This window comes from Pinus tabuliformis, chromosome Q, assembly GCF_031772625.1.
Source record: "Pinus tabuliformis cultivar Carrire ecotype Pingquan chromosome Q, CPIR1, whole genome shotgun sequence".
NCBI classification, from domain to species: Eukaryota; Viridiplantae; Streptophyta; class Pinopsida; order Pinales; family Pinaceae; genus Pinus; species Pinus tabuliformis.
Window position 1 is genome coordinate 879,146,921 of NC_142296.1, and position 14,331 is coordinate 879,161,251.

General features: G+C 39.6%; 1 protein-coding gene across 2 annotated transcripts in view; it reads left to right on the plus strand.

The window, feature by feature from the left end:
- The window catches only part of LOC149222303 (putative histone-arginine methyltransferase CARM1), a 381,165-nt gene that overhangs the window by 258,425 nt on the left and 108,409 nt on the right, over window positions 1-14,331 (plus strand). For both annotated transcript variants that reach the window (XM_089385353.1, XM_089385354.1), the window contains exons 11-12: window positions 10,602-10,679; window positions 10,874-10,977. In XM_089385353.1, coding sequence (XP_089241479.1) covers window positions 10,602-10,679; window positions 10,874-10,977 — 182 coding nt within the window. The remainder of the gene's footprint in view (window positions 1-10,601; window positions 10,680-10,873; window positions 10,978-14,331) is intronic.

Here is a 14,331-nt window from a genome sequence, read left to right on the forward strand (position 1 = left end):
GCTCTTAGGGCTTGCCATTGAGTCCACAAGTCATTAAAGTCATTGTCATGTATGAAAGACCCATTTGGGCATGTTAGATATTGTAAGAAGAATTTTTTGGAGTCAAAGTCAAGTCAAAGAACTCTCCAAGACCAAGTCATAGTGCAAAATACAAGTCGACCTTCTCAAGCATCAAGTCGGGCCTAGAGACAACTTCAAGTTGGCCTAGAAACATGGATGAGGAAGTCTATATAGGAGGACTCTGCCTCATTCTAGGATCATCAATGAAGATCACAGAAGATCGATCATCAAGGACAAGAAAGGGTCTCACATCAAGCGAAGAGGAAGAGGATAAGAGGAGGGATAAAATCACAGTGTTTCAGTTCTCCTTTGGGCTCATTTCCTTACACGTGTCGACTGTAACTAAGGCACATTCTCAGCCCCAGAAGGACGAAATTACAGTCAGGTCAAGATGGTGAATCAAGGGTGAAAGAAGTCTAAAAAGGCAAGCTGAATGAGCAAAGAAAGGAAGCCTGCCCAAGCGAAGGGAAGGAGAAGTCTCAAAGATCCTCAAATTTGTTACACGTGCGAAAGGTACATCCATTACAGGAGGCCGAGAGTTGCAGTCAAGAAGGCCGAGAATTTCAGACAAGTATTGAAACTGGGATGGGTTGGAACTGGGAGTGTGGACCCCTCCTCTCCTGCTTACATCACAGGGGACACCCTCGCTTTTCGTTGATCTGATTTGTTAAATTTCCACCGTTTGATTTGCACGCACGAAACCGTGGATGGAACCATGATTGTAGACCCCCCTTTCCCCCCTCCCCACCCCTGACGTCAACAAGTGGGAAGGGGGGGTTTGCTATTCAATTGTGCCGTTGATTGCTCGGGGCCATTGCCACCGTTGGATGGAAGCCTCATAGGAGGAATGGTTAATATAACTATAATATGTTATTCAAATTTCGACTGAGAGTGCGTGAAGTGGCACATGTGTATATATAATAATATACAATATGTTCATATATGTATATATAAACAGGCGAAGTGGAGGTATGCTGAATGTATGAATGGGTGGCATTGACGAAGAAGTTTGATAAGGATGTGCTAGTGATGTGGCCGGCTAGGTGATGTGGTGTGGCTGGTGAGGAGGCCAGGCCACATAGGGGTTATTACAACAAAAATGAAGTGAGTAGAAGCACAAGGCATTGAGATAGAGATAGAGATTTGTTCCATACATTAAAAATACAATTGGATTATATAACCTAGAAGTTAAATTTTAAGCCCTAGAAGCCAAGAGGAAATTGCAAAAACAACCAGACTTCTTAGGGCTATAACTTTCAACCTGTAGGTTAGAATTGGGCAAGTAAATAGTCCAAATTAAATTTAACTTCAAGTAGAACACGACTAAAGAAGAGAGTGTATCCGAAGTATGATCCGCAGTTCCATTTTTAAGTGGACATTTGAAGTCCAAAATAGGACCCATCATCATGATATAACGATTGAGAGGAGAGAGGGGGCCAATGTATAAATAACGAGAAAGAAGAAGAGAAAAAGAAGAAGAGAAAAGTCGATAGAGGGGAAACTTAACCCTTAAAACATAAGACTAAAAAGCTAAAACCCCGAATTTATTAGGGTTAGTATAATATTATTATGGAATTAGAATTAAAGTAATATAAAAACATTAATGTATTAAAGTAGTATATATCATAATAGATTTGTGTATTAATCTATTGATAGAATAATACTAAAGTCTTGATATGTTAACATTAATGCTAAAAAACTTACAAACAAAGCACAATTGGCAACCCATAATTTTGATCTGAGGGCAAAATTGTGTGGAAATCTCTGAGGGAATTTCAGGTGGCAAAAGGGCAAATTTGAGGCTTAATAGGCTGAGCTTATCGAAGGCATAACTTTTAGCCCTGGTAACATAATTGGATGATTGAGTACTCAACAAACAGCTAGAGTTCAGGATAATGCAGTGATAAACCCAAAATTTGAAACTGGGTGAGAATTTTGGAGTAACTCTCAGAGGAAGGCTATAGGGGTAAAAAGGGTATGAATTGCTGTTGGTTAAAAGAAAAGCAAGAAATTCAGGACAAGACTCCTGAGTGCTAATTCTGTCCAGCATAAGGAAGTTGAGTCAACTTCCTTGGCATCATGAAGCAAGAATTGGTTTTGCTTGTAAAGAGATGTTGTAAAGGCAGTTTGAGATCATGTTAGGCGGAACAAGGATGGTGTAATTGTTGGAGAGCTGCTAGACAACAAGACTAAATAAGTCTTTCAAGCAAGTTTGCAGCTACCGAAAAAATGTTATTCCTTATCTATTGAATAATTAAGTTGTTCTAACATTCCTTTGGAAAATTGGACTCAGTTTAGTGACTTAAGCAACCCTACCTAGATTTAGGGTTTTGATGCTGTGAGGCCTACCTTAAATGGTGGAGGGATGCAATTAATTGACTAGAGATAGAATTCTCCGAGACAGTTAGATGTTTGGATTGACACATGCAGATGGGCAATGCTCATGAATAATCCCGATGATATGAGAACAAGAGGGAATATGCCTGATGTATTTTAAACTTGTCTGGATGTTGTTACCTATGTAGTAGAAATTGCTGCCTATGGTAATGACATCGGGGGCAGCCGTTGTATTGTTACCTCAAGATATGAATAGAGAAGAATAACAGTTCAATCTGCTATTCACACAACATCATTATTCAGTCATATATTTAGCAAATGAACAAGTTGTGTGAGGAGCTGTTCTGGAAGGGAGACTTGGGGTGTGGTTAAAAAATCAAAGCTGGAGCATGCTGGGCATGCTTAGAGAATTTATAATCAATTGTTATAGATTTAAGATCTGATATTTGGAGGAATTCTCAGAACATGGTTTTCGAGCTTGGTAAATATAACATTATGTATGTTGCTTAAGTGCCCGGAAAGGAGAAGTAAGGGGTGTAGAATTAAAGGGGCCTTGCAATAACACAGGGAAAATATTGGAAAAGAAACCCACTTTGCTGCACAACAGGGTCATGCATAAGATGTCACAGGGTTGTGATCAGTTATGACAACTTTGTAACTGGATCATATATATGTTATGTTACATGGATACAAGTGGTGTAACCAGGTATAGGTGGTATGGCGAATTTATTAGGGGTTATAACAGGTTGTACTAGATTTGTCACAGGTAAGTGACAGGTATATTACAGGTTATAACAGGTTGTCACAACTTGGTGACAGTTTCGTTACAGTTTATAACGGGTGATAATCAATTTACAACATGATTTATATTATATGGTTTATAATAGGTATTACCCCATGATAATAACAATTATATAACAGGTCTATAATAGGTCTGTGATAGGTTATGGCATGCTTATGACAGGTTGTGACATGCCTTTTGACAGGTCATGACAAATACACAGTAGGATTATAGCAATGCCATAATGGGTGTCATACCATACAGGTATATACAATAGGGATATGATTAGAATATCACAAGCACTATCACAGGTTGTGATAGGATTGCAACAAGGTCATGATGTGTATTTAGCAGGACTATGATCACTCAAAGAAAGGGATTTGCGTAGGGTACACTGGTTATCTGGGAATAGACAATGATTGATATAAAGTGCCCTAATGAAGGCACTGTATTAACGATTACAAGAACAAGCTGGAGAGTTTTGGTTCCTTGTATTGTCAAGGAATATATGCATATCCAGATAACAGTGATAGGGAATTGCATAGTAAAGCATAAGTGAAGTCATGAGACAAAACAACTATGCTGCTGAGTTCTATGATATGCATGGGAATGAGAAGGAAATTTTTCTAAACATTCTCTTGCTGATCTGTTATGGAATATTATATGTGATGTGTATGCATGCAATTTATTGAGCATGTGTGTGATGATTGCACTTTGATTGACAACATACTGTGTTATCAGTGAAGTATCCGATATGACTAATGTTTACTGCTGAAAAAAGGGAACATTGAGGACAGTGTTATTATAAGGGGGAGGGGAATGTGACAGCCCTAGTTCCACCCCTGAACGATTAATGTAATAATCGTATATAATATGTATTGGATGGTGAGATGGATGTATGTGACTATTAGGGTGGTGTGCCGAAGTTATTTTGTGGGCCTGCGTTCCTATGTATTTATGTTTTTGTAGATTTTGGGGCCAATGTGCCTAGGTATATATGTTGTTTTGGCTGTATGGTCGGAGGTCCAAGATTGTAAATACGTTGTAACTTTTGTACATATATTATAATAATAATAAAATAGTGGCTGGCTACAGAGCCTACTCCATCGTAAAGAGTATGGGGGCCAATAAAACTCCATAGTGGCAGGCAAGGGGGTGATGTGACAAGTGTTTGATGAAAAAGGACACTTGGGGCTTGTTACCACTCAAACCAGCAGGGGACCTAAAAGGGTTTCCTAAGAGGGAAACTGCTAGGTTAAGGGCAACGATGGAGGCTTAACCCACTGTCACCACAACTAAGTCTCCCTGCGCTTTACTAACTTTCACTGATGGGAGGAGTCCTGGTAGTGTAGGGATCACTTGTAAAGTATATGTCAATGACTCAATGGATAGGTGGAAAGTGGCCCCAGAAGCCCTTTCCCAAGGTTGGAGTGAAGAATGGAACTTGCTTTCTCTTTAAGCGAGGGACTTGATCCTCCAGAGATAAGGGGTGAGGATTGGAGGGTTGAGGGAGAAGGAATAGGCTTATAGACGAGGTTCTCAATTCCTATAATGCTTGGGAAACTTGGATTGCCAAATGGTCCTTGACAAATAATCTTTATTGAGATGTGGGCCCACACGGGGCCAAGTGGACCCATTCTAGGTTCGGGGATGGAATGTAGGAACCAATGATGTTCCTATCTTGGACAAGGTGAAAGGGAAGGACCAAACAAGAATATTTACTTCAAAAGGTTGAATTGATCTTGTTGAAGTCTAGCCTTGGGATGCCTAGGCAAAATTCGATCCTAGAGCTAGGGCTTGGGATGTAAAAATCTCTGTTTTCCCACCCCGGTTTTCAGTTTCTCCTTATTTCTCCCATGTAGTTAAATGCCCATTCCCATAACCATACATTTAACAGACTGAAAAAAATAAATATTGCTGAAAACACAAATTTTGGAAATTTTTCAGAATGCTGGAAATTGCAGAATTAAAAATCAGCAATCAAAAACAGCCATTAAAACACATTAAAACACTGATATTTTTGGTCAACTTGACCCTGGAAAAACCCCCTACAACTCTTGGGGAAAACCAGTTTGAGAGCTCTTCTTTATTTCTGAAAATTGCCTTTTTACAGTGAGAATTATTCAGCAAAAAATCAGCAAGCAAATTTACAACTTATCTCCTTTCCCGTGCCTCACAGCAATCTGGAAATTACAGCAAACAGGACGGCAATAAATGTTGTACGGCCTTCGTTTTGTGTGCAGAAAAATCTGCAAACTGCTCCTCGATTTTTGTGCAAAAATCTGCCTTTCACTATGTGCTGAATCAGCTGTACAAATCTGCTCAACTGCTGCCTTGGAATGTGTGCCAAGCTGCTGTCTCCTTCTCCTCCCTTCTCAGAAATCTCTCTTGCTCTCTTGCTCTCATTCTCCCAATCTGCTCATGAAAGAATGAATGACCTTTTCCTCCTTTAATATAACTCCAAGTGACTTTTGGGTGATCCAAGTGACTTTTGGGTGATCTCTAAATCCAATGGCTGAAATAGATTTAGATCAATGGCTGAGATTAAATGCTCATTTAAATCTCACTTTCCATTTTTTAATTCACCCCACTTTAATAAAGACCCACTTAGTCATTTATTTCCAAAGTCACTTTTCCTTTCTAATTTTTCATTGACTTTATAAAAGTCACTTTAAAATTAGACTTAATAACTTTATCACTTAAAGTCACTTTTAAATTAGATTTAACTTTATAAAATTATAAAGTCACTTTAGGAGAAAAATTAAATTCTTTTGGACACTTTTCCCTAGGCCAAAGATCAAAGCCTAAGGGAACCACCTGTCCTCCGGTACCAAATTTCAACATGGGATTCTTGGAGATTCCACTGTTAGAATTGCCTCAAATTTGGAGGAGAAGGAGGGGACCCTCCAGCGCATTAGCCTGTAGGAGATCAAAATTTTTCCTTGGGTCAATTCTCGGGAATTTGATGCCCTAGAGGGTTAAAATGATCACCCTTTTTGAGGGATCAGTGCCTAATTCACTTGGGGATATGGAGTCAGGGATGATGATGAGTAAGGTCTTGGTTTCCTGATCAAGGAGGCCCGAAAAGTCAGCTTCATCCAATGTTGAGAGAAAGAAAAGAAAAGTGACCTTCAAACATTTATACTTCAAAGCAAATGATGCAAGCTTATCGAGAGAAATAATCTCTAGGACATTTTGTTCTTGTAACATTGGCCCGTACATTAAATTAGCTAAAACATGCTTAATTCCACATTTCAATTATGCAACAACTAGCCCTAATTTTAGTAGTATGCAACAACAAGAATAACAACGTCAAAATTTACTTACATCGTTATAGAATATATCCAACCAACATTTCATTTGTAAGAAATAGCTCCAAGACAAGTAAAATAGCTTGAATCCATACGTCAAAATTCATCCATCTCCAAAGATATCCTCCAAGGAAAAAATGTGAAGTTCTCTATGATTAGAGAGATACCAAGTCAAGTGATGATCCAAATGAATGTAACATCAATATATAGCTTTGCAAGGGGTTTGAATTAGCCTATGGGCCTACATTAGCCCTTAATGATAAAATAATGTGCAAATAAAACCCCCTATTGGTGACAAGCCCACAAAACTAGCTCACAAGTGTAAAAATAAGCCTCACAACGGGCCAAATAATAATATGTACATGTCGCGGGGCCCTCGAAAGGCCTAAAAATGCCATGAAGTGTCATACTGAGGAATAAATTCCTTGGAATATGATGGACAAGGGGGTGGCCCCTTGTTCTCCAAGTAAGATATAACAGTGATTATCCCCTTTTAGGTAGGGTGGTTCATTTTCCTCTAGGGTTTGGGACAATCATGGGTTCCTGAATGATAAAGGAAGCTCATCTAGGGCCTATGGAACCAGGGTGTTGACCTTGGATTGGGGTAGAGCTCATGTATTCGCTTTTGCCTGCGTGCTAATTATTTTTGTCTCGACCATCTTTTGCATTTTGTGGTACAATTTCCTGTTAAGTGTGGCCAATTATGCGTTTTTCTTTTCTTTTAGCTGCTTCAACCTTCAGGGCATCATTCCAGGCCTGACCCAAGGTGGGGCAAGGGGATAGTGAGGCTGGCCCTATGTGGACAAAGAGTGGAAATGTCGACCCAGGTGGGAGAAATGATGAATGGGGTATAGTGAGTGGAAAGGGAGTAATATATGTGGATAACAGAGTGGGACCACGCACCCAAAGTCAGGGTTTCCCAAGTAGTACCACCCTAGAACGAGATGGTCAATAAAGGAGATCCCATGGGACTAAGATCCAAGGGCAACATCCAAAAGAGATCAAGGGGACAAGAGCACAAACTAAGCCCACCTTTTCCGCCAAATCCCCCCATCAATCCATACCCAAAAGTATCCATGATAAGTAAACCAAATACTCAATTACCAAATGACAATACATACCTTTAGATTCAAGAGGCCCACCTTCAAACATACGATCAATACAAGTGGGTGAGAGACCACATGGTTGGGTCAGGTGGTAGAGAAATGGCACAATGAGCTAGTAGGACACTGCAAGGGGTTGTTGGCTGCCGACTGAGGTTCATCATGGAGAAAAATTTATCTTGGGGATATCACCCACGAAGTGGTGGGTAATAGGGTCCATGTGGCTCAGGGTGTGCCACATGGCAAAGAGAGGCCATGCAGTTATAAAAAGTATATGTTTGCTCAAGAAGGGGGAAATTGAGATTATGGATTTATTCATTCTTGGGTATGGTTTAGGGAGGGAGTCCTAAGCTTGGATCATGCAACTAATTTGAGTTCTTGTGAATTGGGTTTTCGTGCAACTGGCTATTGAGCCCTGTCCTTGAGTTCTAGAGCAGCACAAGCTCCTACAAGCCCAAAGGTAAGATTGTCTTGGTTGATTGTAAGGTGCCTTGAAGAGGTGGACACTGCCGAGGGACAGCCAGAGCGCAAAGAAGGGGTGTGCCAGTTGGGCACATGTTTGGTAGAGTGGGAGCCATATTTGTTGGGTTGGTACCTTGTTTGATGTTACGTGTTGGTTATTTGGTTTTCACAGTTACTTATGGAGTTGTAGCCCTAGTTTGGGGGTGACTCGTGGTTGAGATTTATGAACCACGTGGTCTATGGCAAGGTGGATCATGGAGAGCCCATAGCCAGATGGGTTTCCTTTGCAAGATAATGTTCTTGTGCCATGTGTATTGATTTATGCTCATGTGCCTTGTCAGGGTTTAGTATTATGAATATTATCTCCGCTGTGCACTTATTTATGTGCCATGTTTTACAATTAGATGCTGTTTTGCTATAAATCCTAGTTGCGGTTTGGTAATTATGTGTATGTATTATTCTTTTGTGCATGGGTTTAAGTTGCTGCATATAAACCCTAGTTGTTGAGTGCAAACTGGTTCTATATTTATTGGGTTTTGCTGATTAGGGTTCTATGCCCTAACTATAACTGTTGCATATGACTCTGAATGGTAGGGTGAAAAACCTAATTATTTCATAAATGTTAATGAATGAAGAAATGCACTAATTGCTCGTTAATTATACAAGCTTTTAATGGATTTAATGCTAGGATTAACACCCAGGGGACATAATTATGGTGGGATTTGCACACAGTTACAGGTGGGCTCTAGCAGTGAGCTAGGGTTTAATAATGGAAATCATAAATTAATAAATTATATGCTTCTGCAGGAATTTTGGTGAATTTGTTGTTGAATTTTGGGTTCTGGGTATGTAGTGTTGCCCGACTGGGGGCCGGGGATGTTACACTATGAATGTGAGAACACCATGTCATCAAGAACCAATCAAAATGACAAAAACATCAACTTAAGCTAGGGCAGTCAACTATGATGTCTCGATCTAAGTCAAAACACATTAAAACTTGCTGTTGAGAGGGATAGAATCATTTAAGAATGTGTGGAAAAGGGGAGCACTTAAGAATAACCATGAGTAAATGATATCAAGGTGCTCTTACGATGCCAACTCGGCCAAAGAATGCTAATGTGTCCAGGCTCGAGGACACATTATTGGTTCATGTCATCAAACTGTCTAGCAAGGTGAGAGGTCTAAACCACGAACATACCATGTGCAAAAGGTGAAGCACTCTTCATAGATGATGAGCATGTACACTGAGTGTACCACCATAAATTGAAATACATGTGATGTCTGACTGACTATAATCAAGCTAAGTTGTCTCCATTGTAAATTACTGAAAATCCTGATATGCTGTAGGTGCAGCAATGATAAGTTTGTAAACATCATCTTTCGTCTAGGCACCTCACAATCACTGACAGTGGTGGTCAGCAATTCCATAATTGCTGAGGAAAATATGTGCATCCATAACAATGTTCATGTAAATGTCAAGCGCTCAATTTGTGCCATCTTGCATGTCTCTGACAAATGCAATGAAAATCATAAGTGAATCTGGATTGTGATGAAAATCACCGGTGAGAGGCATACAATATGAGGGGTAACAGGCTGTTCTTCTCTTGTGGCTGTTTTGTATTTGATGTTTGTAGTTCAGCTAGTAATGGTTTTGTAATATACCTAATATTGGATGTTGATATTGATGTGGTTAATGTGTCACAGACATTTGTTTCCTCGGAGATCACAAATTAGAATTCGGAGCAGTTAGGATATGTACATGTCTTAAGCTAAGCACTGAGCTGATGAGGTCTCTTGTTCCACGAACAAGGGAGTCTCATATGTCAATTTAGCATCTGGCTAGGCTTGGACCTTAAATTAGTATTTTATTATCATCACTCCTATTATAATATTAATATTAGCTATATAAAAGGTTCCAAGATATAAGCTGTAGTTTTATGTCATCGTCTGCCTTGTCAGTTACCCTTGTTTTATTGCCTTTTCAGTTACCATTGTTTTTGTGGCAGTTTTGGGCCTTGTGACATTATTAGTCAGTTTTCTTTTGTTGTGGTTGATGCTTCAATACTTGTTTGGGAACATAGTCAGTATTGCTAAATCAAAAGCACTCGAGTTTGTATCAGAAAAGTTAGGCCTTATGTCATTCAAGTTGTGCAGAACCAAGTATAATTTATTTGTTAATAATAAATGATAAGGATTGAGCTTTCTAGAAATATGCGATGGGTTGTTTCCAGATTAGATGATTTTAAAAGAAGCAAAAGTCGTTTGCTTGGGAAGACACTTAATTTTTTTTTGGTAATATTACATTTTGTCTTTATTAGATACAATTTTAATAGATGAGTAAAGAGAAAATCAAGAATAAAAATTTTTGGCCTCAACTGCTCATTTTGTAAAAGGAGGGAAATGTTTTACACTTTTCATCGGCAAAAAGATTCTTTGGGTTGTGAATTTCTTTCTATGCTTAGGAAGTGCTATTGTGATAGTCTATTTTGAATTAAGTTTTTCATAGGAATGCTTTTTAATGATTCTGACATTGTGTTTGCTGGACAGCCTGTTGTAGACGCTTTTGACCCAAGATTGCTTGTGGCCCCTCCTATCTCTCACACAATTGACTTTACAAAGGTCAAGGTAATTTTTTGACTACTCAAACAAAGGGAAATGAGGATGGAGCACTTAAGAGTTTTTGTCTATGTGAAATCAAATTCAATTGATTTGTTACTACATTTTCTTGCCATGAAATATCTAGACATTTATGATTTTATGCTAGCTAGACTTTTGGGGTTATCTTTTCTCAGCTGATGGAATATATTCCACTTGCACAGGAAGAAGAGTTGTATGAAATTGATATTCCCTTGAACTTTACTGCATCTGTGGGCACTCGAGTTCATGGCCTAGCATGTTGGTTTGATGTTTTATTCAATGGAAGGTGATTTTCTCTAGCTTTGATGCATGCTATAAGATTTTAAGGTTTCATTCTGAGATTTGTGATTGTTTTATTCAATGGAAGGTGATTTTAAGTTACAGATATCATATGTACATATTTAGTTTTCTTCACAGAAATAGATTCCCATCGCCCTCTTGTATTTAGTGCTCAAACTTCAGAGTGAGGAAGTTGGTTCCTTGCTAGCACACTGTGGATTGCCCCCTCTGCTGGTTTTCGAGATGGAGCAAAGTATTAACAACCATCCACAATAGCAACTGGTAACCACGCAAGGCATGCTGGGAATGGATTCTGCAACCTCCAAGGGCACTGGTTTTGTAGGGGTGATTGCACTATGCGGGGCCAGTCCAGCCCAAGGTGGCCTTCCTCCTTTTGTGGCATGTGTTGTCTAAGGAAGGCATATTGAGGTCCACACTTGTTCAAATGGGGCATGTCTTTGTTGGAAATACTGAGAGGGGTGGGGGGGGGGGGGGGTTAATCAATATTTCTTTTCAGTTGTTATTTTTATCAGTTAGATCACTTATAATTAGAACACAGAATGAACAATAAGAATACATTCTTTTTTTAATCAGAAATAACGAGGACTTCAATCCTCTTCTTTACAATAAATCAAGTACAATACAGTGTAGGGCTCCAACCCTAGATAAAGACGCCAATCTCCAATCCACCAGGCTCCAACTTGTACTTTGCCAAGCACCGACTTGGACTTCACGAGGCTCCAACCTCTTGGGCTCCAACCCTATCTTCTTAAGGCACCAACCTTGTCTCAATGAGGCTCCAACCTCTAGGGCTCCAACCCTATCTTTGGTACAAGCTCCAACCTAGTCTTCTTGAGAACTCCTATCCACTAGGGCTCCAACCTAGAACTTCAATTCGTCAAGATAAGTTTAATGATTCCTCACAGCTTCCAATATCTTTTGCAACGAACCCTGACAATATCTTCACCTTCAGCACTGCCCTCAAACGATCTCCAAGTCACTTAGCTCATCAATGAAAACTTTTGTCTTCTCGTGAAGGTTTCTCCACAGCTCTTCATGTTACCCAAATTTCTCCAAGGTTACCTCATGATGACTTCAACAATCATGGTCTCCAATAATATCTTCAAGACCAGCTTCTACAAGTCTTCCAAATATCTTCAAGTATCCTTCAATAATGCTTTGGTGATGTGTCAAGCAAAGCCCAAACTGTCTTCAATAGGTTGCTCCAAGGATGTCTTGACAAAGCTTCAACTATGATGGCTTCAATACTTCAATCAAGCCTCCAACAGGTGACTGCTCACATGCCCAAGCCTTCACATGTCATCTTAACTTCTTCACTGCCCACTAGTCCGAGTGCCTATGCAATTGACTGTCCACAGGTCCAGGCTAGAGTACAACCACCTCCAACAAATCCTCCGAGCTTCTATACACAAGCTTACAGATCCAGTTTAAAGAATTGACCACAGATAACTTAGCCTCAATTTGCTGTAGGTCCGAGTGACACCACAGTTCTGAGTTATTTTATTGATCCTTCAAAAAGGATCCTTAAATGACACTTATAAGCTGTTTCGTATGTCTTCGAGGTCTGCAACAAGGATTGCTGCTAATCTGTGATCAAAGTCTGTTAGTATGAGGTCTATAAGTTGTCAAGATCTGCTACTCCCGGACTCTGAGATCTGCAACTCTCAACTAATCTGAAGGCTGCTCCTCCAACTGAGGTAGGCTATCCCACAAAAATACGACATAGGTGATTAATCAAAGTCTCATGAAAAGACCACAAAGATGATTGTTCCAAAGTGTCATAAAAATCTGCAATAGTTTGAATTTCTTCCTATAAGGTTATGGTCCAATGGTGCTTTATACAATGTCACCAGTATGCTCTAAAAAATGTGCATAAGCCTGTTCTTGGAGGATGAAACTTTGAGCTTTCCACAGGTGCGGAAATGTCACAGATCCATGAGCTATTGTTGATCACAGGCCCGCAATTTTTCTGTCTAACCAACGGCCTAGGTCTGCTAAGTGTCCATAGTCAATTCTGTCCAGGACAAGTTCTTTACACTCCTTGTAGGCTGCCTCAGACCTGCGGCTAGGCTGCTCCTGGAATCCTCACCAAACAAAGAGAAATCCTCTGCTAAATCCGTGCTCCTTTCCTCCTGCGGATCTGCAAACTTCAGGTCCGAGTTCTTTAGGTTGCTGTTCCTTGTTCAACGTTGAAATCTAGCCAAAACAATGTTCTATGATTGATCTCATCAGCCTCTTTTCTGTCTTTGTCTTCTTGACTGTATTCTTTTCTGAAATGGTTAGAATGAGGATTTCCTACTTGTATTTATACAAGTTTTAACCTTCAACGAATAGACACGTCTGTTGGTGAGACATGTCAGCCTACACAAGTCAGCTTAGGTTGGCTGCCATAAAGAAATCTAATATTTCATCTTATAATTTCAAGTTCTCTCAGCCTATGAGGACTTAGAGGGCGTGCAATAGCTTGTTGGAAAGAGGAAAATGTCCTCTACAAAGCTATGCCACTTTCACCTACAATTAGGGTCATTTTACCATCAAGAAAATTATATTTGTGAGACTATCATCATTATTTCATCCATGGCAGCCTTTAGGATTATGGACATTTGGAATGTGGATAGGCTTCTTAATATTCAAGGACTAGGATGCAAGGGCATAGATGAAGGATCCATCAAATAGCTTTAAGGATATGCACCTTTTCAATATGTCTTCTTTCTTAGGGCACCTTCAACAAGGCTAAGGCTTTGGGTTCCATACATAGGTTTCCAAGCATGTATTGGCTTCAGTCCATCATAAGTATTAGGTTTAGGACTTGCACCAATATGTTAGGGCTAAGACATCTATAATCAAGAGCTATCCATTGTTTAGATATAGCTAGGGTTTCATGGGCATTTTAGCTGGTCTAGAGTATCATGAAACTAGGGCTTTAGGCTTTTATCATGTAGCTAGGGAATATGCATCAGCGTCATGCTTAGGGTATTCATGAGGTTAGGACAACATCACGAAAGGGTTATTCATGCATCACAAGAATATTTGGGGTTATTCATGCATCACAAGAATATTTGCCATCTCCAACAATGCCATATTGACATCAATGACAATTTTGACCAACAGTCTTATATGAAAAGTTATCTAGAGAAGTATTCCAAGCAAATCCATGTGCCAAAATTCCAAAATTGTGCATGGCATTAGAGATCTATTATCTTTCACATTAAATGAGGGGTAAAACCCACGCGTGTGAGGCTGCACGAGCTTGTTTGGAAAAAAATCATGTAGCTAGGGAATATGCATCAGCGTCATGCTTAGGGTATGCATGAGGTTAGGACAACATCACGAAAGGGTT